This window comes from Chanos chanos, chromosome 1 (assembly GCF_902362185.1).
Source record: "Chanos chanos chromosome 1, fChaCha1.1, whole genome shotgun sequence".
Classification (NCBI taxonomy): Eukaryota; Metazoa; Chordata; class Actinopteri; order Gonorynchiformes; family Chanidae; genus Chanos; species Chanos chanos.
In genome coordinates this window covers 11,513,722-11,539,659 of record NC_044495.1, presented here as the reverse complement: position 1 = coordinate 11,539,659, position 25,938 = coordinate 11,513,722, and the positions used below count along the sequence as shown (strand labels likewise).

Here is a 25,938-nt window from a genome sequence, read left to right as displayed (position 1 = left end):
TTTCGACAGGCTTCAAGTACGCCCACAACGTGTCCGTTGTATCGCCTAATCATGTAGCGCTTCGTATATAATTATTAATTAGTCTTCCCGTGCCATACTACATTTTGAAAATCTGCACAGCGGCCAACAAGTATGTACATTCAGACTCCTCCTGAGAGAGTGGGTTGCGTGAAATCTCGCGCATGCGCACAGGGCAGTCCCCAAATTAAACTCATTCTTTTGCCATTGGCCGAACGAAAATAAATTTCATCGTTAGAATACTGATATACTTTTTATTACACACATTAAAATCAGATACTTAAAACTCTCAAATGAATACATTTTAATTCACCAAATCATACTTAAATGTGTCACCTCTAAGAAGAGCCTGAATCATTTTTTTGAGCGTATCCACAGTGCACTTTCGGGGAAAGCCTGTGATCTGGCACACTGTGTGAACTCATGGATCAGAGGAATAAAGGTACACCCAACGTCAGCGTCAGTGATTTTTCAGTACACGTAAAGCACGTCCAGTGGAGATTTAAATGATTCCACACGGCTCATATGCTGAGAAGTGCTTTTTTGACAGTCTGGGCATGTAAATTAGAGGAGCTAACTTGCCCACGGTGATAATTTAAGCGTGGTTATGTGATTATTTATTAATACGTTATTAATTTTGCATCCCTAGCACACTTGATGATATTTTAAGACGATGTGTCATGAGAGCACTGTGGTCATAGTGCCCTCAGTTATTACATGCACATATTGTGGCAGCGGATGCTGTCTTCTGTGTCACGACTCACATTCTAATGATAAAAGACTAAAGAAATCAATAGACCTCAGAGTCATGTAAATTAATGAGTCACAGTTCTCCCCAAGGCTTATCAGACAACCCAGTTAATTTGTCACCTTATGAATGTTACTCAGAAGGTTTAAGCCACAAGTGGGAAAAATTATATATGTGTTTTTGTGTGTGTGTGTGTGTGTGTGTGTGTGTATATACTGTGTATATATATATATTACGCACACACACACACATATATATACACATACACACACACACATACACACACACACACACGCATATATATATAATTCTTTTTCTATCATATTGTTGCTGCAGGGACATGTTTTCTAACAAGTGGGTGGAAGGAGTTGAGAGTTTTCCATAAACTTCCATATGGGGCCTAGGTATGATTAATGTTATTTCTTCAGGCTGAATTTATGTTTCTGAGCGTTAATCGACTGGATCGTCATCTTGTTTCCTCTTCATCTGTGGATAAGCCTATTTCATCAGCCAGTCATCAGCTGGTATCATTTGCCAACTAAACTCTACTTGTAAGTACACAGCTGTGTTTATGGCAAAATCCACAAATTTTTAGGAGAAAGTATGCTTACTGGGGTTCCATTGTCGTGTTTATGTAACTGATAATTAAATGTACCTTTAAAGTTGAAGTGTATATGACAGTGTGCCTGTGTACCTGGGTCAGGGGAGGTTGTGACATGGCCCAAAGTTGTGTTTGGTAGGCTATAAAAGGTCTCGGAGGAAAAATGCACAGAAGTGTTTTCCTAAGTACATAGACAGAAATGTGTTTATATGATCTTTATATGATTTTTCAGAATTTATAGTAATAAATTAACTGATTATTTTTACCGCAGTGATTTAAGTGTGGCGGGCCACCTGTAGAAGGACTGGTGATGGTGTCGTATCTGACGGACTTTCTAACTGAGATACTAGTTATGGCTAGACATCTGTAGTGGTATCTACCGTCTTTGCTTTTATAACACTGTAACTTTCTAGTAATAGGGATGTGCTTCTCCTATGATAGCTTGGCATTTTGGACCAACGACACAGATGTGATACTTGATTAACCTATGCAAAAATGTGTGTGTGTACTAGTTAATATGATGTAGGCAGAACATTCGTTTTAGAGTTTATCCATTTATAAACCTGTGTTTTTCCTCACTGAGATCCTGAGAGAGTGAGGACTGTTAAAGCAGACACACTGATTTAGTGAGAGAGTGATAGAGTGAAAGATAAAAACACACTAATGCTAGTCTGAGATAAACCACATCTCACACCGCAGACTAATAACATGATTGGTGTGTGTGTGTATATATGTGTGTATGTGTGCACATGTGCCTTGTCATTGAGGTATACACTGAATGAATTGTGATCTCATTTTTGGTAAAATACTTCATGTCTGGCTGTTCCTGCTACTCAAATACACTCACAGGCTTTGGACATTTCCAAAATGTGGCTCTGTTTGGGGAACCTAAAATGAAATTTTGATCGAAATAAAACTAATTGCTGTATAAACTTTATATTTGGAAACTACATAAGAAAAATATTAAATCATTTAAAACAAAAGTTATTTACTATATTTAATCCCTGGCAATTGTTGGAAAAATCACAAATATTAAAACTTGAAGCATAGTTATATAGAAAACTTAAATGTGAAAAAAAGATTCATCATTTGTTTCAATTCAGTTCATTGCACCGTTCTTGCCTATCATTAATTTTTTAGGGAAGACATGCCAGTACATCGGTGACCATTACACACTAAAGAGATACAAGTACATGTTTAACAATCTAAGTGGGTTATAAACATCATACTTTATGAATTTCTCACCTCTGAAGACTCTGGGCATGTTGTTGTTTGTCAGAACACAACAGTTATTCAAACAGTTATTCATTAACTTTGATTAAGTCAAACAGTCTCCATTGTATTATCTGTTCAGTTGCTAAAGAGTAACTGCATGACGGTTACTGAGAAATTAGCTGTTCGGTCACGTGATCAAATCACCGCCTCTCCCATTTATTCCCTCTTGGTCCTGACCTGTCAATAAGTAACAAAATGCATTCAAAACAATCCATTCAAACTCCACCCTAAAACTCTTTTACCCCTCCTCCTTGTTTGATTCAAAAGCTATGCCTCTGTGGAGCTTGAGTTCTACTGTGGTGCGTGACCAGGCGCTGAACGTTGCAGTGGGCGGCTGAGGACAGGAGTTCCGTGCTTAACGATGATGTTATTGATGATTAAGAGGAGAGGACAGGGGAGGTGTCGGAGTTGGAAGTGAAGAGGAGAAGACAGAAGGAGGAAAAGAAAAATGGGGGCTAATGTTTCCAGCTATCCTCACACTTTCTCTCCCCGTTTTGCGGGAAATCCACCAACTCAGCAGACATTCATTGGTAAGTTTATGAATAAAATTAATTCAGTGAAACTATACTTTGTGATGCACATTACAGAAATAGAAACTCATATGTCTACATAAAATAACACTGTGAAGAAATATCGGAAACAAAGAAATAGGAAGATTAAAAAAACAAATGCAGTTTAAAGAGAGACCTCTAGACAATGCATTGTCTAGAAAATGATATCTGCAAGGGTCAGTGAAGTTCAAATGTAAATCAGAGCCAGCGTTCATCAACAGAATCGTAGGGTGCTTGTTTCCTTGTCAGAGAGATGGTTTTGTACTTTTTTTCTGCTGAAATCTGCAGTGACTGAAGTTGATTTAAATCAAAATGAATTTTTTAAAGGGAAGCCTCAATGATAGTTGTTTTTAAAAAATGGAAAGATGACAGACTTTCCTCTGAGAGCTGGCCGCTTTTTTTTCCGGCTAAAAATAGAGAGAAAGGTCTGCGCTGTGAATAAGGTGTCATTCACTAACAACTTTTTATGAGTCTGATTTTTTTACTGCCAGTGAAAGAAGAGGCAGTTGGTTCACCACCACTATTTCTTCTGAATTAGTTCCCTCTTCCACTGGACCTGAGAGAACTATGCATCTGCTGTACTTGATGGCCTGGCCCTGTTCCAAGTCTCTTCAGCAGCTTCTTTTTCTTGTGACCTGTCTGTCTTAATTGGCTGGATTAGTGAATCACCGCTAAAGTCTCTGTAAGACTATTGATATGAACAAACGAAGGCAACAGATACTGACTCAGAACTCGAAAGTGTGGTTAGTGTGTGTTTTGGAATGTTGGCATTTTTAACATGAACTGCCAACTTATTAGGTTATCTTCCCAATATTTTCTAATGCTTCAAATTTACTTCAGATATATCTAGCAACAGAGGATAACGTTATGAGGTTATTATAAGGTTATCTTCTCTATACTTTTCAATACTTCAAATATTTTTTCTTCAAATGTAACTAGTAACAGATTTTGATCTCTTAAATTAAGGTTAAGGTTATGGTACTCTTTTCCCCGTCATCGCATGACAATCTGTCTTCACATAAACATAAGCCTGTTTTACTTTCTGGGATGCAAGTTTAGATTTAGAGAACTTCAAAACTATCACCAGAGGCTCATTCACCTGTTTACTGTCTACTAATCAAATGCTTTAATCGGATTGCTTTATGGCATAGGGCCCATATCTGCCTGTTCGTGATTAGCCCTGGCCGATGACATTTGCTGACATTTTAATAATGATATGTAATTTCATCCTGTGCAAAGTGGGGGTTTGATTACCACTGAAGTGAAGCGGGAGGCTGTGATGAACAAACTGCCAGAGGAGCCATTAGCGAGAGAGAGAGAGACAGACAGAGAGAGAGACAGACAGAAGGAGCGAGGAAGGGAGGGAGGGAGGGAGGGAGAGAGCAAGGGCATGATAATGTGTTCCTGCAGCTGGATCTGGATGCACCCTTCTGGCCAGAGGCAATAGAGACGCTGATCAAGTCCAGGGTTCAGAGTCATGCTTCCCCTGCCTAAATGTTGGGCAATATTGGAAGCTGTGAAAGTGGTTGTGTGCATGACAGTTTTTTAATTTACATGAAGGATTTGTATTTTATAGCATAGAACAAAAGCTTTTTTGTTTGAAAGCTAGATGAAGAATGACCCTTGTAGAAGTATGTTAGACCACAGGTTTTTGTTAGTTTGATTTTATTTTGTTTGCCAAGTTTGCATAGTTGCAACAATTTGACTTTGAAAGCATGAAAGTTTCTCAAATGTCAGTAAACCTCAGTGACAAATGTATTGTAGTTCAGAGAAGTCTGTTTCTCTGCTTTAAATACAGCAAATGCCAAACTGAAAATGATTTGAGTCGTGCAGCCCCACAAAGCAGATGGACTCTCTGCCAGATCCATTCCAAATGTAGTGATGAATCCAGCCCAGATCCATTAAACAGATCTGGCCCGGGGTCTTTTTGCACAGCGGGCCAGTACTGGGATGGGTCTGCTTTAATTGTCTGATACATGCAAGGGCCAGAAATGGCCCAGTTCCATCTTAAATATCATAAAATTTGGCCCAGATCTGTAATTCTGTTCAAGTCTGTCCCAAATGTGACACAGACTTGTTTTCTTCCTGATTGATATTGGCCCAGCTCTGCCCCAGACTGAACCATAAACACCATTGCATTAGGCCTCTGCACGTTGCATTAGATGCTGGGGAGATCACAGTCTTCTACATGTGTCTGTTGGTACATGTGGAGTAAACTGCCACTTCTTTTCATCAGGAAGGCCTGACACATGCAGAGTCTCAGCCATGCTCCTCAGATCTCCCCACCACTAATCTAGTCCAGACCAACCAATGGGAGTGACACACTGACAATCCCCTGCTAGCTTTCTACCCATGAACATCACCAGCTGGCAGAAGCACCACTGGACCTTGATTGAAGCCCAGACCCCCGGGTCAGTGGGTTAGCATCTTTTCCACCACTCCACCCAAGCACCCTTATCTGCTTCCACACATACTACTAAAATATTTGAGCACATGTGTGGTGGTTCAACAACTGACACAACTGCATTCTGTGGAGTAGCATGAGTGCACTGCATCGAACCACCACACATTCAGTTCACAATTGGCAAGTGCTAAAATGAGCTCTGGCTTCAGAGAGTGATCTACAATGGCAATGTCATTATGGTTCTGTGGACCAACTCCAGCACAGATGAGTAGCGCAGGTGTGACTGTTGCCTGGATTTGTGGAGACTCAAGTGGATTCGGCACAGAGTCAGCTGCTCTGTGGAACATATTTGCCTTCCTTGGATTATTCATTAAATTTAGAATTTAGCTAGACATTCTTTAATTAGGTAGTTCTTGACAATCTTCAGCTGTGGTTTGCTGATTGAGCCTAACTTTTCTCTTTGTGTGTCTTCTCCCCACTGTCCTGTGTGTGTGTGTGTGTGTGTGTGTGTGTGTGTGTGTGTTTTTATATGTGCTTGTATGTTTGACAGGGATGTCTTTGTACACCCAGCATGGCTACAGTTGGGACTCAAAACTTTACACTTTGGACCATGGTGGGCATGAAAGACCTCACGACCACCGCAAGAAGAAGACGTCCAGTCTGGCCACACTGAAACGCCGCTTCATCCGCCGTCGCAAAGCTGGCAGGTCTGCAGACCACGCCCGGCAGATGCGAGAACTTTTGGCTTGCTGGGACGTTCGTGATGTCAACGCACTCGTGGAGGAGTACGAGGGCACTGCCGCCCTCAAAGAGCTGAGCCTGGCCGCTGGACTGGCGAGACCTGATGCGCCCTCCCTACGCCATGACATGGCTTCTCTTTTCCAGCACAAACACTGCACAGATGTGGACCTGATATTCCAAGAAACCTGTTTTCCATCTCACAGGGCCATCTTGGCTGCCCGATGTCCGTTCTTCAAGACCCTGCTGTCGTCTGCCGCGAAAGTTGGCTCAGGTCACGGAGGTACTGAGGTGCTGCTTGATGTTGGTAGAACAGGCATGGATGTGCCACTGTTTTCAGCTCTGCTCCACTTTCTATACACGGGTGAGCTTGGAGCAGTTGGAGACGACAAACTAGAAACTCAGCTTAGGAATACTGATGTCCTGCGGCAGCTTAGTGAGGAATTTGGTATGCCCAATCCTCTTGAAGCAGACATGAGGATGCTGTTCCACTCCATGTGCTATTATGACTCTCTTCTCAGTTTCTGTTCAGATCCAGAAACTGTGGAAGCATGTGGTAATGTTTGTGGAATTGGTGGGGGTGGGATCATGGGGGATAGCCTGACCAATAGTAACATAGGAAGCAGTGGACACTCGCCATGTCCAGAGGAAGACTTGAGAGCCCATAAAGCTGTGCTTTCAGCTCGTTCTCCATTTTTCCGCAATCTTCTACAGCGACGTATTCGGACCGGGGAGGATATGACAGAACGGACACTCCATACTCCGACAGTTATTGTGCTGGATGAAAACATTATTCCACGGAAGTTTGCCCATGTGATTCTACACTGCATGTACACAGACGTTGTAGATCTTTCCTTGGTTGTGCATGGGAGCCCATCTCTTGGCAGTCTGAGGGAGGTTCAGGCTGGATCAACGGGAACGGGAACTGGAACTGGAACTGGAACTGGGACTGGGACAGGACGAGGAATGATGTCCACACGCACAGAGGAAGCCATGGAACTCTACCACATTGCCCTGTTTCTGGAGTTTGGCATGCTAGCTCAAGGTATGGTCACAAACAACATCATGGGTTTTCCGTCATGTTTTCGCACATACTTGCCATTGATTTCCGTTTTACCACAAGTGAAGAGTGATAATCTAACCCTAATCCTAACCAAGACTAAAGAAATACTTTGACACTTTTTGTGTAAACAACAACAGCAGTATCTTTTAGAAAATGTTTTTTTCAGCTTTGTCCCCACTCAGATATTTACATCCTCATGATCTTCATGTCACTACACACACACACACACACACACACACACACACACACACACACACACACACACACACACACAGACATCCTATGCACTTTGAGTGTGACCCACAAAGTGTTCAGCTATACATATCCATTGTTTTGCCATCACTGCCTTGCATTTAGGTTTCAAAGAGGCTTTCTTGTAGTGAAAATGACCTCAAATCCTGGCATAAGTGTTGTCAACATATCAACAGTGACATTGTTTGGCCAGAAAAAACCTGAGTAAACTGTAGTTTGAATCACACAATGTAGAATAAACTCTAGGCTCACTATTTGTAATCACTGCTACAAACAATGACATAGTGAAAAGATAGTTTGTGTTGTGTTGCATTTGGCTGTTAGGCGTGAACAAGCCACATCACCACCAACCTCACCATTCATTGTTAGACTTCACTCTCTCTGGAACTTTTTCACCTCCTCAGTCAGCATTTTCCTTCGTAAAAAAAAAAAAAAAAAAAAAAAAAAACTTGGATGAAGCATTCATTCAGACACCAAAGTGTTTGGAATGTATCCTGTTTATGTATTCATTTGTGCATTAGATGGTCATCCTTTGTTAGGTAACAGTGATTTCTCCTGTCGGGCATGTTGTCTTAAGTTGTCATTTTAACATATCATTTTAATAGAATTTCATTATGTTGTGTGAGAATGCGGTGGGTGGTGAAATTGCTGCGTTAGTTGTTTCTGCAAAGGGGTTACATTACAATGAGCACAAAATGTGTAGCAGCAGAAAAAGAACTTATACTGTCCCTGAAGTTTCTATGTGTCTGTGTTAAGCCAGACCGGATATTTGCTGTGTCAGAATTAATTGTATTTTGAGGTGTTTCCGGGGCCTGTGCTCCCTCGGGGGATGACAGCGAGAACAGTTGAAAGCTTGCTTTGTGGTTTCAGAAGCTGTGGAGCTTAGAACTGAGAAGAGATTTTTGTCTTTCCCCCATCAAACTCTCAGTCTCTCCTCTTTACCCTTCAGTCACATCTTTTAAGTCTGTTTTAAAATCTGTTCTCTGTTACTGTGTTCGCTGCTCTTGTCTGTACAGAGACAACCTGTAGAAACAGGGTGCTGGGGCCAGGTCATTGTCTTCTACATCTCTCTTTATCTCTCTATCCCTCTGTCCTTCTCTCCTTTTCTTTTCTCCACCCCCATATCTTTTCAGACTTGTTACCTCTATACTGTGGCAGCTCTCCCTATAGTAGGATTTTTGAATGCAAAAAAAAAAAAAAGAAATTGTGCACTGGTGTGTTTGTGCATTGGTGTATAATTCATGTATAATTTTGACCATCGTTAGAACAGACTTTGGCTTCCCATTTTCACTGGCTTGCAGTTTTTTCCAACACCAGTGAAAACTACCTATTGTTACCTCTTCAATACATCAGAGTACAAAATACTACGAGACTGAGCAAATACAACAGCTTAGCATCTGTTTATGAACCACGCAACTCCACCTCAGTGCTGAGAGGAGCAGCAGAACCAAGTCGTGCCATTTTATTGGGAGAGTCTTTTTGTCGGTTTAGTTCAGCAGTTTCAGTCATTTTCAGAGCCTGAGACAGACGTGTCTGAGGCACACTCTCTAAAGTGGTCAGAAACTTTAAGAGGATACAAATTCAAGGACAGTGCACTCATTTGCACTTGGTCAGGAATTGATAACTCCAGTTGAGATGAGTCACCGTCCCAAGAAGCTGAGATGTAGCAGTTGATAAGAGGGTTTTAGATTTAGGAGATCAGTATAAAGAAATGACATTTTCAAATCACAAGTGTTAGAATTAGAGGCATTTCAGGCTGTCTTCTGGGAGACCAAACTGTTGAGACATCAAACAAGAAATGCATTAAATTTTCCCAGGCTTAGTGAGATGGGTAATTTGCCAGCTTTTTAACTACAAAGTCATGCCATGGACTGGTTATATTTGACTGCTGCAGATAAGAGCGTGAGGCTACTACAAGACTACTTTGTTAAAAGTTTGTAGCTTTAGCCAGGAGGCCTGAAGGTTGATGGATTTCCTCAGAAGACTTCTATCTTTCTGAGTCTTAATCCATCACAGATTAGATAGACTCCGGAAGCTTTTTTGTAACTGGTTTGGCACAGGAAGGACGTAGGCATGTTGCACTGATAGACGTTGCAAGAACTGATTTCATAGAAATGTTGGAGTTACTTTTACTGTTAGTTAACTGGACCTGAGCACACAACCATGTGTTTACACGACTTTCCTTTTGCACTAAGCCATTATAGCTATGCTGTTTGATAGCTCCATTAGAAATTCCCTAAAGCTCTTTTCTGTGCTATGTTGGTTGTAATGAAATATTGCCCAAGATGTTGAACTCCATCAAGCTGTGAAGAGTAGGCGAAAGAAGACTAAATTCTGACTGATGAAGGATAGACTGCCATACCTCACCTGCACCACAAGCTGATTTGGGCCTCTTATGTGACATTACTTTACATTTTAAGTCCTCATTAATCCCTTTTTTTTACCTCCCACAGTGCCCTGGTGAATCACCCTCTTCTCTTCAATCACAGTTCTCTGGTTGTACACTAATGGGCAATGCGATTTCAGAAATATTGATGAACAGGACTGTTATTTTACTGACTAGATTCTGTGTTGTAGGCAGAAATAGAAAAAACATGCGAAAGTTCTGACTTTCATGAGCTGCATAGATGTATTCGTGTGGGTTTGCTGAGGCACACATACATGTACGTATATCCTGGGAAAGTTTAGGCTGTAATGTAGGTTTATGTTAAAACCCCAGGGCTTTAAAAGAAGAGCAGTTCTGCTAATCCCCCTGGGCTAATAGAGAACAGAAGCTGTCTCTTTCATGTCAGATTGGTCCTAGTAATACCCCATCAGCAAGAGAGCGGAAAGGCAAAGATTTACCCTTCAAAGCCTCTGTGTAAGTGTGTGTGTGTATATGTGTGTGTGTGTGTGTGTGTGTGTTTGTGCTCGGGCATACCTATGTGGGCATTCCTGCTGCTCAGACAGATAAAAAGTGAGACTTAATAAGAGGTAGGAAGAGATAGAGAGAAAGAAAGATAATTAGAAAATGACAGAGGGACATTAAGTGTAAGGAGAAAGAAAATATGGAAAGATAAAATCAGAGAGAAGAGGGAGAAATGACAATGGAAAGAGTTAAAATGAACGAGACAGTTACAGAAGAAATAAGTGCACCACAGGGCCCATAAAAGGGAAAAAGGGTGTTGAATCCGTTTTCTTCACATCCATCTGTTCACTAGAGATAAACTCAAAGTCCAGTCACCCCTTTTCGACTCCTGGCTTTATAAAAACCCCAGGACCCTGACTGAGGCCTGTTTTTACATAATTACACATAGTCAGAAAGGGACGGAACATTTGGTCCTACATTTGCTCTGAATGCAACTGAATTTTCAATTTATTGGTACCTACTTAAACTTAGAAACCAGAGCTTAATAACATAGTACTGCTTGAGTGGTGATACCACATTGGACTTGTTTTGACCTTAAAGTCCGTCAAAAGGAAGTTTTACTTCTTTGAAAAGGTTTTAGAAACACAAAATGTTTGGTTTGAATTAAAATTCTAGTTTTTAGTTCATTTCTCTTTTTCTAACTGGTTCTTAGCCTCTGCTGTCACCAGTTTAGGATTTTAAATGAAAGACTATTTTTCTGTTCCTTCTCTCCCCTCTTGAACTTGAAGGGTAAAGAAATCTAGGAGCTCAGAGTTTTGTGACGTTGCTGAGGAAACATAGCGAGAGAGACTGAGGAGTGAGTAATGATGAGGCTCAGGAGCTGTTTTAGCAAGATGAAAATATCGTCTTGACTGCAAAGACACAATCTGAAAGCCTATACCAAAGGATGTGACACCTGAGAATCAGGGCCTCCTAACTCAGTTCATTATATGCTTATGTGTGTGTGTGTGTGTGTGTGTGTGTGTGCATGTGTTAATATAGTTAAGGGAAAAGTAAAATATGGGAGAGAAGGAGATGTCTGAGGGAATGTGTATATGTGTCCTTACCCAAGAAAGAAAGTAATACAATTTAATGACTCTTTTCTCTCTCTCTCTCTCTCTCTCTCTCTCTCTCTCTCTCTCTCTCAGGCTGTGAGGATATCATAGCAGATAGTATCTCTCTGGACTCTCTGGTATCCATCTTAAGATGGAGCTCTCAGCCTTATGGCTCTAAATGGGTCCACAGACAGGCCATGCACTTCCTGTGTGAAGAGTTCAACCATGTCATGACCTCTGATGCCCTCTACGAGCTCACCAAAGAACAACTGCTGTCTGCTATCCAATCAGATTACCTGCAGGTATGATACATGGCTATCCAATCAGGTTACCTGCAGTTATGATACATGACTATCCGGTAAAGAATACTACAACTATTTTTTGTTCTTGACACCTCCATTTTGATCTATCTGTCTATCCATAAAAGATAGTTGTTTTCATGTTCTTCGTAAATCTGTATTTGCATTGTGTGTTTTGTACTTTATAGATTTTACATGACTTAATCTAAGGACATCACAGATTGTACTAATGCTCTGTTAGGGTGATATCTACACAGTGGGAACGTGACCAAGTTGTGAATCACAGTATCTGTCTTTATAATCACAGAATCTGTATCTGTCTTACAATCACAGAAGAGTTTGCTCTAGTTGAGGTACATTATAAAGCTGCCTTTTTGTTTATTAAATCAAGATTAAATCAGAAAACCCAAACACACACACACACACATACACACACACACACACACACACACATACACATACACACACACACACACACACACACACACACACACACACACACACACACAGACACATACAGAGTTTGAGAGTAGAACACTCCAGCCTAGGAAGGTAGGATTTTAAATGCAGGTCTTAGCTGAGGCTGATTCATCTGTACCAACTCACATAAGAAATATGAGCCAACTGCCTTACTCTTTCTCCCTCTCCCCTTCTCTCTCTCTTTATCTCTCGCTCACACACTTTTCTACCTCCCCCACTCTCATCTATTTGTCTCTCTCTCATACCATCTCTCTTGTGTCCTCCCTCATCTCTCTCTGTCTCTGTCTCTCTCTCTCTGTGTCTCTCTCTTTCACAGACGAGTGAACAGGACATTCTGAGGTGTGTGATTAAATGGGGTGAACAGCAGCTCATTAGGAGAATGGCAGAGCGAGGTGAGATTACTGCCGAAAGTCGTGTGGGTGTGTGTGTGTGTGTGTGTGTGTGACTGACTGATGTGACCCTAAAGAAACCTGCCCACACTCATCTCCAGTTCACAGCTTATTCTCTAAATATATATGCATTTAGTCTCTCTCTCTCTCTGTCTCTCTCTCTATCTGATATGCCAGTACTTATGGTCAGATTGACTGTGTTGGTTATGGTTACTACACACGTACACACAAAATGTTTGTCTTAATTTCCTAGTTGACAAAACTTGCCATTGGACGAACATCTGATTTGACCTTCATAGTACTGTAACTAAAGACTGACCCTATTCCTTGCTGTAACCAAAGAAACATTCTCGTAATTTTTTGTGCTCAGTTATTTTTATCCTCAAGATATTTATATCCTCATGAGGACACTGAGTTCACACAATGCCACAAAAACCTAAAAAAAAAAAGGGAAAAAGAAGGTGAACACTTTTTGCGAGTTCAGAGTACTTCATTTAAATGGTGTTATGGTAGTTTTGTTCTGCAGGTGAGTATGTGCACTGAAACTGATGTGTTTGTGTTTTTCAGAGCCTAACCTGCTGAGTGGGACAGCTCACAGCGTGAATAAGCGAGGGGTGAAGAGGAGAGATTTGGATGTGGAAGAATTGAAGGAGATTCTGTCTCCTCTCTTACCCTATGTCCGCCTAGAACATATTCTCCCAGCCAACAGCGACATACTCACCGATGCGGTAATGTTGTGTGTGTGTGTGTGTGTGTGTGTGTGTGTGTGTGTATGTGTGTGTGCGCGTCTGAGAGAGAGACAGAGAGAGAGCGTTAGGGAGTGAGACAAATTACAATTATGTCATGTCTAGCACAGTAGGAGAGAATGGCCGAGTGACTGTGAGTATGGAGCAGAGGACCAAAGGAGATATGTGTGTGTTATGTAAGACATTGTGAATCACATCAGAAATGCATTAATGGACACATCAGAGCAGTGTATCAATGAAGTCTCATGTCTGACTGAGGGTAATACTGTTGAAACACAAATCAGACCACAAAACTTATTCACTCCTCAGCACTACGCAACACTTACAGTATCTGTCTCAGATTTTTATGGTGTGTAATCTTGTGTCTAGGACAATAATATTTAATTTTAGGGGTTTGAATTATCGATCTAGGATAATTATTGATCCAGAATAAACAGAAAAGTTTAGAAGGTGAAAAATAACTAATGGAGAACTGAAGTGCTGTCTTTGTACAACTTCTTTCCATTGTCACTGATCACATGGCTCTTAAGCAACATTGAGATTTTTTTACTGTATTGCTCAAGAGGTCATTGGCCGCAACCCTTCATGCTCTGAATTCAGACCCACAATCCATTGGTTATTGGACTGAATCCCTTACCACTAAACCAAAGGGTTTATTTTCGCTCATTTTTTAACATTCCCAAAGATCCTGGCTACTCATGTTCCCCTGTAACTAACATTTATGTGTTTTTTTGCGTTGTTTACAGATGAAACGGGGTTTGATAAGCACCCCTCCGTCCGACATGTTGCCCACTGCAGAGGGAGGGAAAGCCAATGCTTGGCTCAGACAGAAGAACACTGGCATCTACGTTCGCCCGCGTCTTTTCTCTCCTTATGTAGAGGAGGCCAAAGTAAGGACACTTCTTCCCACTTTTTAGAAGGGTCTGTTTTTTTTTTTGTTTGTTTGTTAGCCCATAGTTTCTGTATTGTGTTGATCTGTTTTATGCTTTGGATAGGAACTATACAACAGTTAGTAGAGTAAAATGGATTTTTATCAAATTGGCATAAGTGTAATGTAATAATGCTAAGCTATTGTTGGCATACTGTTCTTAGTACATTTTTTCTTCTCTGAATATTGCTACTGTGAGGCGAAGAAGTTGAGCAACGCGAGTGCTTCAGGCGTCACATTGCAGAGAGAATGATCAACCATTGTTCTCACTGACGTGTTTATTTTGACTGACTTGGATGAAAAACAAATTTGTGTTCTTAACATCTTTCTGAGTAATCATTTAGTAAAGATTTCTGATGAAACCCACTGTCAGATTTTTTTTTTATTCGTCAGTAAACCATTAAACAAACTCATCTAAACATCTCATTTTAACTGCTCCGTGTCTTTGTGCTTTTATATGTGTGTGTGTTTGTGTGTGTGTGTGTGTGTGTGCGTGTGTGTGAATGTATGTTTAGTCGGTCTTGGACGAGATGATGGTGGAGCAGACTGATTTGGTGCGTTTGAGAATGGTCCGAATGTCCAATGTGCCTGACACTCTCTACATGGTCAACAACGCTGTCCCTCAGTGTTGTCACCTCATCAATCACCAGCCAATCACTGGCAGCCAGAGCAGTGCCCCATCTATAGTGGCCAATGAGATCCCAGGTGAGAGTTGGAGGTGGTCTTGAGAATAACACTGGTTTTAAGGGTTTATCTGGAGTGTCAGAGATAATAATAAAAATGACGTGGCATCACGTCAAGGCTGTTGCTTTGTGGTATTTTTGTTGCTATTTGATCATCAGAAAGGTATGGCCAGTGTGAGAGAAAGGATAAGAAAAGCAAATATGAGTTTATCCCTATCTCAACGTATTGATGCTTTCACAAGATGAAATCAATAAGCAGGGCCAGTTACTTAAGAATATCTCATTGTCCAGCTGATTCCTTGGGCACATGAGTCAGTGACTATTGCAGTCCTTGAAACTCATTAAGTCTTTTGTCAATACTGTGCATAACTGAGTGATTGGCTTCATGGGTGGTGGGTGACGCATGTGCCATCCTCACTCACCTTAACTGAGGTCAGTGCTTTCAAGATTGTGGATTAATGGGCATTCCAAATTAAAAGAAATAGGCGTATAATACTGCTAAAAATGATATCCCACCGCAAGGAAAAATGCAGATTTTGTCTCTATTTTGATGTTTTCCTTTGAACCACCCTTTTATTTTCGATGGTGTCTGGAGAGTCATCGTTTGTAGTTACACTATACCACACACCACACCATTTCTGTTTCTTTTTTTCTTAACATTTCTCTCTCTCTCTCTCTCTCTGTTTTTGTGTGTGTGTGTGTGTGTGTGTGTTAGTGCCCAGGCTGGCCGTGGTAAGGCAGATGATTGGACGGCTGCAGGATCTCAGACACACTGAGCAGGTCCAGAGAGCCTTTGCCCTGAACTGTGGAGAAGGAGCTATTGTCAGCTATGAGCTGCAGCTACGCGTGCTGAGAGAGTTTGGCCTTCCAGATGGAGCCGCTGAACTGCTACAGGTGAGAGAAAGGGAGGGCGACCTTGAAGAAATAAACACACGCATGTATCCTTTATGGATCAGCGATAAAGAACAGTGTTCAAAAGGGTCAGAGCATTGATCCAAAATGAATCTACAGCCAAGTCCGTCTGAAAAGCCCGAAACTTTTCGTAGCATGTGCACACAAATGAACTTGGATAGGTGAATAATGGAGTGAGCTCTGTGCTCCCTTGCTCAGTGTGCGGTATGATGCAAGCCGAGTGATGGGGAACCATCCTGAGATAAGTTTGATGTATAAGAGAGCAGGTTTTGAGTACAGCACTCACTGCACTGCACAAAAAGTTCTTGAAATGTAATTTTCTCCTCATGATCAAAAAGCATGATTGATTGCTGCTTCAGTCAGAAACAGAGCTTTGGAATATCTGGTTGAATTATTCAGATTAAGGTATTCAAAGACTATGTTTCTTCCCATAGATTACATCTCAATGCTCAGAATATTTTTCAGATTTTAACTGTATTGATAATGCCTACAACCATAAGAAAGAGTCACGCATTTTTCATCTTTTCACTGTTGGTTTCTCACCTCGTCAAGATTTGAAAAATGCACGTCCTTAGCTAGAATCAATGGAAGTATATGAGACTGAGCTTTCGGCTTGTTCAGTGCTCTTTCTGTTACGTTGTTTCCAACTGTGCTAATGCTAATCTTAGCATGTATATAGCATCTTGAAACACAGCCAACATTAGCCAGAGATACGTCTAAAAAAATGCCATCGATAGAATTGTTGTATGGTCAGAATGATTGTGAGATGTTGAAAAGCCAGGTATGTAATACCTTAGAACACTGGGTTTCAGTCTGTTCCTCAGAACAGTCCTCCACCTTTCATTCCTTTGTTTTTATCCCTCTATTATCCCAGCTGACTGATCTAATGGAGAAACAGATTGGGAACCACTGCCTCAGATGATGTTACAAAGTTATTAAACAGTTAGCACAAAGAAGTTGCATTTTGTTCACAGTTTAAAATCTTTCTTTCTTTGTTTCTTTCTTTCTTTCTTTCTTTCTTTCTTTCTTTCTTTCTTTCTTTCTTTCTTTCTTTCTTTCTTTTCTATTCTTTTCTTTCTTTCTTTCTTTATTTCTCTCTTTCTTTCTTTCTTTCCCTCTATCTCTTTCTCTCTCTCTCTGTCTCAGAATCCTCACAAGTTTTTCCCAGATGAGCGGTTTGGAGATGAAAGCCCTCTGCTGAGTCTTCGTTTGTCTGGACGCTGCCGTGTGAACAGTTCCCCTGCCGTGGATGGCATGTTCACAGATTTAGATACCTTTGGGGCGGTTCAACCACCTTTACCTCCTCCGCCTCCCCCATATCATACTCCAGCGACCCCAAGACAGAGTCAGTTCAAAACATACTGGAGACCCAGGGTGCCACTTCCGCCCCCCTCACGCTCTCTCTCTTTTCCTTGTAACTACACCTCACTCCGGTGCCACGCTTCATCAGCTAACAGTCAGAGCAGTCCTGTTTACCTGCCACCAGACTTTACCAGCACACAAGGCATGGGACTAAGCATTCACTCAGACACACAAGGGGTGAGTTAGATTTGGACTGAAGCACGTAATGTCTCGTGCACCTAAATGCACCTAAATGTATTGTTTTAACCAGAATTTTTGGCACCAGAGTGAAATTTTTATGTGAAATTTAAATTTTAAGCTTGAACTGACATTATGTTTTTGTATCTTCAGAGCTTGGAGCCCCTGATTGGTGACTTAATGCCAGACATCGCTATCGGCGTGTCTGCCCTGACCCTATCTGATGACCGTGGAGGTCATGACCCCACACCCCATCATTCCTCTGCAACTTCTTGTTCTACCCCTCGCTTCCCTCCTGGACATCACTCTCTCCCCCCTCCAAACACCTGCAAAAGACATGCTAAACCAAACGCAGAATGCCGGGCTGAGTACCCAGACTTGTACATTTTTTCCAGCCGGTCCGGTTCCCCCCCATCCAGCCACTCTGTTCAGCCTCCTCACATGGGCCCGGATGTCTACAACCACAGCCAGTCCACTTCAGCCACCCTCCTCCCTCCCTCCCTGTCCGAGACTCCTCTGTCAGTACACCCCCAGGGCAGGGAGGGACGTCTAGCTGACCCACTGACCCTGGAAGTCCTGGATCAAAAGCTGGACTTCTGTGGAGGACCTTCAGGACACTCTGACAATGATTCTGACTTGACTTGTGGACTTCCACTGTCAAGGGATAGTACAGATCCATTTGTGGAGACCAGTCGTGTTTCAGAAAGGACGGGGATCATGAGTAATTCCTCCGCTGAATTTATGCTACATAGGAATAGAACAGATGAAGCAGCAGGAAGAGACCACATATCACCTGGTAAAGCAGAACACCAGTACAGGAAATCTGTACTTTAGTCTACAGGTGGACACAAAGCTAATCACACATGGAACCCAGTGAATCTTAGAACTAGTTTATTTTGGCTGGTATTAGTTGGGTGTCAAGATGCGACTGCACCATTCTTGAACAGGTTCTTACGTTGATATTTATGAAATTTCACCACTGTCATGGCTTGTTTGTTTTCCAAAGTTTTGGAAGTATTGTCTTATACAGAATTTTATCAGGGATTGAAAAGTTGCAAATGTTCAGCTACAGCTTTGAAACTTTGACGCTGAAAGGTTTTTTCCTCAAGGATATAAGTGTGGGGTCCATTCAACAACTTTATATAGTCATTCATTTTTATTTCATGTGTATGCTTGTATCACTCTACGGTTGTATGATTGCAAAGAATGTAAACCAATACAGGAATCCTCAAGACATGTAGGTGTGTGTTCTAGACCACAAGTAGTCTACTCTAGCTATCAAATCCAGAAGTCTTCATCATTTGTGTTTCAACCAACCAATGCATGTCATTGATTGGTTCCAATGTGCGCTCACCTGTCTGCCATGTGGACATTAGTCCTTACTTAAGGAAGTGTGGATGAAAAGCAGCAGAACGTCTGGATTTGAGGGTCAGCTGAGTTGAAAAGTCTAGTCTCAGAGTATTGGTCAGACACGAACAGCTGTTGTCTGTCCCATGCTTGTGCATTACATAAAGCTTATGGGTAAAGGAACGGGTTTATTTTCTCTTTTGCGAGAAACTTTTTTTTTAATTATACTTTAGAAAGATAAGGATTCGACAGCTTTCAAATCAGCACAGTTCTGTAAACATAACATCATTAGAGAGTTAAAACCCCCAGAGCACATCCCTTTGTACTAGGAACTCTTTTTTCATAGCCTCAGCTGTTTGATATTGCAGTGCTGGGCTGCAGTCACCCCATTTTCCTCCATGTTACACTGAAATATAAACATATACTTGTTGAGACTGTGTTAAGGTAGGCACTCTGGTCCTTGCTCATCTGAAAAACAAAAGATTCGTGAAAATTTTTCTTCTCGGTGGTAAAACACAGAAGACTAAAGATACATGACCACTGGACAGATAGTGTATGTTTAACTGCAGAGTAAATACATTATCAGACATTTGTAACATGCAGATTTTGGGTTTTTTTTGAAACTGAAGAAAAGAAATGTGTGTGTGCGTGTGTGTGTGTGTGTTTATTGGGGGTTGGTTTAAAGACTGTAGGAACTGTCCATATCTAGGCTCCCTCTCTGGGAGATAAGGTTTCCATGGTGACTACCATAAAAATGTTATTTGCACAGCGGACCAATGATGTAATACCAATTCTAGATTTGGTTCTCTCTGGACAGTTCCAGTAAAGAGAGAAGGTCATGTAGTTGTTACCGGTAACATATTGTCTGTTCACTGAGAGAAAAGGCACAATACATTTACTATCATTTGGAGTGATAGTCCTGTTTCCAATTTGTCATTTTTCATGGACATGGTTATCCTAAAACTAGCCAGATAATCACTTTTTTGAATGTCCAGGTATTCAAAAGCAATAACAGTCCTTGACTTCTGAGGTACTCTTTTTAACTGTGTAAGAACAGGTGTTGTTGTTACTGTATGGTACACAATGAGTTTAATAAGTCACTATTTAATACACAGTTTTAGCTGTGTGCTATCAGTAGGACTGTTCAATATTTACATAAAAACCAGCAGCACAGTGAGTAATCCACGAGCTGTCAACTAATGTATTGATCATGCTTGAATTCATATCCTTATCACTTTCCGTGGCCTTAACTGAGCAAATTATCTCATATCACTTAATATATGGTAAATCCATTCAGTCTCCCACTGCACTAGACTGAAAGATGGCATTTTTTTCTTTTGAAACCTTTAAATATACAAGTGCTTAGTTTGCTTCAGGAGCAGGTCTTGAGAATTTCTCAACCATCACAGTGCCGTCTGGTGGAAAAGATCAGGAAAGACAGCTACGTTGATAATAACAGATTTAAACAGATTTGGGTTTAGAATATGTAGTATTTGTGACATGTTAGCATTGACATGCTCATCACAAAAACCCATCAAATGGTTAACTTCTCCACCTGCTTTACCTTGTCATAATTTGTGCTGACTGAAACACAGCAATAACTCCTGCGATGGATTTTCTACAAACCTACCAGTCAGGGCTTGCTATAGAATGACCCACATGATCAGAGAGGCTCCTCCTGAGTTCTCCTCCACATTGATTGAAATACTTTAATTAGACTGTTTTAAATCCCTGTGACGCTGTAAGCTATGTTTTTGACTTTGAAAAATATTTGAACATGAGCTCTCTCTCTCTCTCTCTCTCTCTCTCTCTCTGTGTGTGTGATTAGCACATTCATATTGCATTATTTTGGTTGCACTGATGAACACTCACCTTTCATTCCATAGTGGCACAGTGACATTCTTACTTTCAGTCTTTGACCGCAGAAGCAACTATGTTTGAATTTATGAGTAGAACTGCATTTCAAATGGCTATAGTCAAATATCTGGCTTTTGAATTAGCCTCATGTAATACAAAGATCATATTAGTTTTTAAATGTGAAACCCTCTTAGTCCATTTTGTGGCAAATGCTTTTAAACTAAACACAACAAATATCATTATCATTAACATTCCATATCAGTATCATTAACATTCATAATCTCACTTTATTTTTCCTGTGAGGATCAGTGTCTGTGCCTTCCCTGGCAGAGGTGTGGTATTTCTCTTTGGAAGAAATCTAGAATTTTTTTCCTATGCAAACTTTTCTACCAGGCTTCATGAACCTTTTAGTTTATAAAATTACTTAATTGTTTTGTTTGCATTATGTTTGGTGTAGATAGTATTTTTCTGCGTTCCTAAACTTACCCTCTGGATATGTTGTGGTTTGATAAAAAGTAATATTGAACAACTATGTATTGTTTACTTGTCTCATTAATGCAACTGTGCTGCATATGATGAGATCCATATAATATCAATGACAAATGGCTCTATTTTTCTACTGTTAGCTCTTACAGGGGAAAGAGCAGTGATGAACTTTCCAGCCAGAGGGTGTCTTCAGAATAAATTACTTCAACATGCAGTCATATACTGTGAAGTCATTTCATTCATTTAAACTAATTAAAGATGCTCTTCAAAACAGAGAATTTTGAAATGAAGATGAAAATAAGAAATCAAAATTTTTGAAATGTGAAGTCATGCAGGAAATAGTGGCTGTCCATCATAAATTACAGGCAATGGCTTGTAAACAGAGAGGAGTCAGAACAGTCTATCACAAAGTCAGTAAAATAAGAAAAGAAGCTAACAATCACTGCCTGGAATAACAGTCTTGGGTGTGTGTGTGTGTGTGTGTGTGTTGAATAAAAACATCAAGGAACATACAGGAACAAGCAGTCGAAGTTGAAGTTCCTCCAAGCACATTTTAGTAAGGAAGAAAACTAAAACATAGTTTAAGCTCTGAGCATTGTAAGTATGAGTTTGAGCATTGATATGACATTTAATATAGTCTACACATAGTCACTGTTTTTTCCTGGGTGAAGTCAGGGCTTACATAATGATAGCTGAATTGATAGTCATACCAAAGTCACAATGCTGATACTCATGACACCTGAAAATAGACTCCCTCCCCCCTCTTACATGCACAAACGGGCATGCAAACACACACACACACACACACACACACACACACACACACACAAGGAGATTCACACATAGACAAACACATTCATATGTACAATCCGCAAACACTTATAGACAAAAGTGAACCATGAAATACTTATTTAATGGCATAGTTATTTTTTTAACCATGCTTGACCGAAACACCATTCTTGCTTGGAGATTCATGCTGGATGTAATTTCTTATTATTTTTATAAAAATAATTGACTTCAGGAAAATTATCTAACAAACATTTTTAATGAGAGTCATTCCTCATTCATTCAAACGCCGTACATTTTTAATGGCCCTCATGAATTGAAATATCCACGATCTGCTGCATTACACTCAGTCTGTGTCACTTTCCAGACATTACAGTATCCACACAGCAGATGGCAGCATTCCTCTTTTCCACAGCTTTGTTGCACATGCATACTGCTGTGTTCTCCATGTTCCATGCTTCACTGTACATGGTATTCATATTAAGAATTATGTTCTACAAATTACAAATGTGTTCATTTGAATGTGTGTGTTTGTGTGTGTATCTATGTGTGGTTAGGTTAGACGGGTTAGGTTAGACAGTGGGGTGCAGGATTCAGTGAAACTGCTCTGCTTGACCTGAGACCCCCCCCCCCCCCCCCCCCCCCCCACCAAAATATTTAAAATATCTAAAATAACTGATATAGAACAGTCTGCAGCACTTGTAAGTTTTGCTCAGAGTCATTAACGACATGCTCATTTCACACTAGTCATTTTACACTACTGTCAATACGTTAATCCTCCTTGAACTGTCAAGAGCATTTGACACCATAAATCACTGCATTCCCATTTGAAGTCGTACTTATGCATATCAGGCCCTGCTCTATCAACATTCCAGTCTTTCTTTTTGATTACAGCTCATTTTTATAAACAGTTTTGAATTATGCACGTTGACACATAATGTGCCTCAAGGCTCCCTCCTCTACGTGACAAATCATTCTCCTCCTCGGTCTCCATTACCAGCGCTACACAAATGAAACACCACTTTCTTGAATGAATACAAATAATTCAAAAGCTGCTACATGTCAGCGGACTGCTTAGAAGAGATATTAACGATTGAACTAACTATGATATCCTGAAATTTAATAGTGATTAAACAAAAGGTTTTTATCAGGGACCTAGATCGGGCCAAGAGTTCTGTCTAATTGTGAGAAAGGCTTTTCTCAGGAAATAGATGGCTGTAGCATTTGAACTTCCACCAAAATCCTTAACCTGGAAGTTGTTTGTCAACAAGCCTACTCTTTAGAAATGAGAGTAGAATAATCAAAATAGTCTTCTATCTGAGAGACATAACCTGCCTCAGACTCTCTCTGTCTTGCTATAATACTGTTTGAGGATGTATCTATTTATGTGGGGAGAGGGGGGGTGTACACCTGTATTGTTTTGTCTTCGTTATTCAATCTCACAAAGTATCCTTCAATCTCTCCATTCTAACCTGAAAAATGAGATAGTGATAATAGATTGCAGGAGTGAAGCTGCTCTCTACTGTACTGGGAAAATGCACATCTTCATATACATTGATCACTTCCTCCTTGTTCCTCCTCATACTTCTATCATTTCTTCTCTACAATCTCAACCACACCTCTTGGAAGATCCAACCCAGACCATGAGCTGTTGCCAGATCATCTCTGCAAATCGTCAAGATGTCAAATCACAGAGGAGGGCTTCTTTAGTTTCAGCACTAAGTTCAAATCCATTATACCTTAGAGAGTTGGATTTGAACTACAAGCACACAGAGAACTCAGGAGTAAAGCCTCCATCTGTTGTGCTGGAGGATCAATGCTATAAACTGGAGAAACTGGATTGGATGTGTTGATCTCTCTGAATCATACAATGGAGTTTATACTCCCTTTTACACCTCGCATTCAGTTTTGTTCATGCTCAAAAGAAGCATATAAAAAAATTCATGTGATACGAGACGAACAAAAAGCAGATTTTAAACCATGAAGGAGAGACTTTTTGCAGCCAGCTGAAATGATGTGGGCAAGGATGCACAAGGCATTAAGGCACTGTAAATGAATGAACCATAAATGAATTAAGTCAGTTCACATCTAGAGCTTGAAAAAATAGATAGAGAAGAATGCTCCAGTTTTATCAGGTTTCTTAGAGCTTACACAATTGTGCCTTGCTTGTAGGACAAGTCAATGATATTTATGTATTTGAGTTATATACTTTAATGTTACAGGGGAGCGAACACTACAGAGAACATAGGGGAAACTTCAAGCACATAACATGAGCAACATTTTGCTCATCTGTCTCTAACCTATGGATAGCATTACATGAAGCATGTAGGTGACAGTCTGAACAAGGCAAGGCCTGTTTATACGCACTGAATATTTCCCTACATCACCTGTATTTTCATATTTATATCATTACGGTACATTACGTTACATTTTTTCAGCTGATACTTTTATCCAAAGCGACTTACAAGTGGGGAAATGATTCAAGCTCCAGTATAGTGAGAATATCAGTCATGAGTATAGTGCGTAATATCAGTTGTCTTTCTTTTCATGTTTCTTATGTGGCATGGCAAAGACAAAGAGGGATACATTCAACTAAGCTATTATAATTTTTTTAGAGTGATTATGGTCCTTTTGTTTTCAGGTTGGTGGCATCAGTAAAGAATGGTATTCTTCAGACACCTATGCAGATTACTGTCAGATTCCTACACAGTGTTCTAAAATGCCCTATCTCAACACATTCCACTTTCTGTGGATTCCCCATTAAAGCACTTGTCACACACAGTATGATTTCAAAGTTATTACTGAGAAAAAAGAAAAAGTCCCAAAGAACTTTAAGTTAGACTTGTGTTACAAACGGCTTTAGTCGCAACATAAAACGTTGCAAGATAGGTTTCACTCAAAATTCAATATTGAAAGGGAAAATATAAAGGGAAAAAAATATCCAGGCGAGGAAAAATGGATCCGCAAGCAGGATATGTGGGTGTATGCGTGTAGTATTAAGTGTGAAAAACAACCTGAGAATGAGAATGAGAGAGAGAGAGAGAGAGAGAGAGAGAGAGAGAGAGAGAGAAGAGTTCTAAGCCACTTTATGCCCAACTTCATTTGCCACCAGGTGAAGGGCATAAGAAAAGAATGAGGCCTGATCCTACTGCCTCCCCCCTTAACCACGGCACTGCCCCTGCTGGGCTGATGGGGGCGCAGAGGAACATAACACTGGCGATTTATGCCATCTGCTGGTAATTTTTTTTGTGAATGAGATATTTAGGAGGGTAAAATATTTGTTTCTTTGATTTTTCTTTGAATCCAATATAGAAATCTCCAAATATATTTCACTGTTTTGTCTTTACCACTGTTTTTATCCTTGAATTTCACATACAACCATTTTCGACAATTACCCAGAAACACTAAATATGAAAAGGGTTAGAGCTGAACCTTGTGTTTAAAGGGTGTTGGTCAACATGATGAAATGCACAGTGAAGAAGATAAAGACAGAGAGTTGACAAATTCCAAGCATATCACTCAGTTTATAATCATAGAAACATCTTCCCATCATACGAACATGGCCAAAACAGGAAACAGGCAGTATGATAACCATCAGTCATTTGATGCAGACTTGTAATGCTCTAATCTCACTGAGAAACATCAACTGAAACACAGGCCAAGACTTACTTTCTTCTCTTTCCTTTCATTTTAAGCATAATATTGCATGAGTTTGAAACACTAACTAGAGGAAAAACATGTTTCAACATGAATTAGGTGTTGGTCTTGCTGTGAATGTTGTGCACTAATGCTATTTCATGATATTCATACACAAGAGCAGCAAGGAAGTAGTGATCTGACTACTTCCTCTGCAAACATTTGCTAAAATTATGTACTGATTATTTTTCATGCTCG

At 40.4% G+C, this 25,938-nt stretch overlaps 1 protein-coding gene across 1 annotated transcript; it reads left to right on the top strand.

Annotated features, from left to right (window-relative positions):
• The first annotated feature begins 2,951 nt into the window (after positions 1–2,951).
• LOC115812005 (BTB/POZ domain-containing protein 7-like) lies at positions 2,952–18,617 on the top strand. Its single transcript, XM_030774481.1, has 10 exons — positions 2,952–3,172; positions 6,148–7,380; positions 11,686–11,894; positions 12,688–12,763; positions 13,328–13,488; positions 14,253–14,396; positions 14,950–15,139; positions 15,833–16,011; positions 17,176–17,568; positions 17,722–18,617. Exons 1-10 carry the CDS (start codon positions 3,091–3,093, stop codon positions 18,400–18,402), a joined length of 3,348 nt encoding a protein of 1,115 aa, XP_030630341.1. The 5' UTR covers positions 2,952–3,090; the 3' UTR covers positions 18,403–18,617.
• Positions 18,618–25,938: the final 7,321 nt, after the last annotated feature.